This window comes from Pyxicephalus adspersus, chromosome 10, assembly GCF_032062135.1.
Source record: "Pyxicephalus adspersus chromosome 10, UCB_Pads_2.0, whole genome shotgun sequence".
NCBI lineage: Eukaryota > Metazoa > Chordata > Amphibia > Anura > Pyxicephalidae > Pyxicephalus > Pyxicephalus adspersus.
In genome coordinates, this window is record NC_092867.1 from 4,655,366 (window position 1) to 4,657,437 (window position 2,072).

Consider the following 2,072-nt stretch of genomic DNA (forward strand, 5'->3'; position numbering starts at 1 on the left):
AGATTTGTTGACCAAAACCAGAATTTTTTCCAAGAAAAGAGAAGTATTTATAGAAAATGTTTCCTACTTCTAGATTTAGGCTCGGGACAAGCTTTGTACTTACATCACTGGCCACATCTCGCTTGGCTTTGGCCGCTAGGATGGCCAGAGAATCCAAACGAAGCTCAAATCCTCTTTCCTTCTGCTTCTCCCAACTACTCTTATACAGCTTCTGCTCATTTCCATCCGAAGAGAAAGAAAAAGAGTCAGAGATAGATAAACAGATATGAAGAAAGAGACATCTGACATATATAATGAGATATCCAAGTATCGAGAAAGGGGAATTAGATAAGAGACACTACAGGAGAGAAAATCTGTCAAACGTAAGGGAAATCCACTCCTAGTCAGTTATCATCAAAGCAGATTTCTCCACTCTTGGTGTCATGGTCACCGGAGGGTGATTTTCCCCTAACAAGGGTCTAACGCAACCATTCCCAAGTAGAGTTCCACCAAAAGCTGCTGGGGATTCTATGAGCACGGCTGGTCTAACCTTTCCAAGTTCTTGGTTTTTCTTAGACATCTAATTGGAAGTTTTACCTTGAGAAAAAGCAACCTTGTGTTCTTGAAATTTCAGATTTTTTTGACTGATAAAATAAAAGAACCGTATTAATTTTTTGGAGTGGTGACCATTCCTTGCAGTGGTGTCTATCGTGGCACCACTACTGGATGGGCACCCATAGACAATGAGGTCTGAGGTTTGTGTGCAGGATGGACATTGTTGTCTTTTCCCATTGTGGATGCAATCCTACTGACAAGGTGACATGAAATGAGGGAAAATCCACCCAATGGGTTAGTCAAAACGTAAAAAAAATGCAAAATTTTGACAGAACCTGACCATTTTATCACAGGGTTCTCAAGACTCAATGAAACATTTTAGGATTCTTTTATATCGAGTCTGATATTTTATACATGTATTCAAGTCAAGACACACCTATAGGGGGCGCTTACCTCGCTAATATTGGCGGCATTAATTCTGGCCTGCAGGAAGAGCGGCTCATCTTTGTGAATGGTGTAGTGGTGCAGGAGGTCCTCTGTACTTGACTTGTATGCAATCTGTACAATATAAAAGTCATTATCGGGTCACATTAAATATTATACAACCTTATTGATTTGTGTCCCATCAGGCTGTCAATCTTCAGGATTGATCCCAGCAAAGTGATGCATCCAGGGCTTTGCTTACCAATATGGCTGGTGAGGTGCTGGGTTAGAGCAGGCAGCCCCAAAATACACACTTTCCAATATTTTACCTAATATCTTAAAGCACTCCAAGACTGGAGGAGATAGACTATAGTGGGCAAACCTGGGTGATCCAACAAAGCTGAAATGGATTTCCTAAAAGTTGCCAAATGTTTTTAATCCTAAACCAGATCAAGGCCAGGTTTTCTGCATCACCCAGGTTCTACCTTAATTGTATATCTTCTCCAGTCTTGGAGAGCTTTAATAAACCTGCAAACCCATGGACACCTTTGGATCATTTTAGCACATGGCTTTTGTATCTCCAGTCTGTATTACCGTACTGTGCCCACTCCTGGCTTACTCACATCACTTTGCAGCTCCTGGCTCTTCTTGGCATGCTTAATGTTCATGCTGTCCGCCACGCTGGTAAATTTCAAGCTGTCGGCTTTCTGGCGATACTTTTTCTGAAACGACACAACACAATTTCCATTAACAGGGATATTCATCTCTGATGTCTTTAAAACTCAATCTTGCGGTGAATTCCGCCATTCCCGCTTACCAAAATTGTAAGTGAGAATGGCTAGTGTAAATTCGCTGATCGAGCTCGAATTTCAGAAAAAAAAAGAGGGAGCGGGCTGCGCTAATCAATTAATGCAGTGCCAGCTCAGTGAGGGATCCCCTGCATTAGAGGTTAAATGGGTTACAAGTTTCCCTATTCAACACCTGAGCGTTAGAGGTTTTGAATGGGGATACTTGTCCCCATTTACCCTCTAGTGCCGGGGATCGCAAACAGGATTCCCAGAGCTGCAAGAATGATTGCAGCTCTGAGAATCCACTGCGATCCCAGGGCACTAGAG

At 42.4% G+C, this 2,072-nt stretch overlaps 1 protein-coding gene across 1 annotated transcript in view; it reads right to left on the reverse strand.

Annotated features, from left to right (window-relative positions):
- Positions 1-2,072, reverse strand: part of NRAP (nebulin related anchoring protein) — a gene marked incomplete in the record, with an annotated part of 53,418 nt that overhangs the window by 21,014 nt on the left and 30,332 nt on the right. The window contains 3 exon segments of the mRNA XM_072424181.1: positions 104-211; positions 988-1,092; positions 1,581-1,679. Coding sequence (XP_072280282.1) covers positions 104-211; positions 988-1,092; positions 1,581-1,679 — 312 coding nt within the window.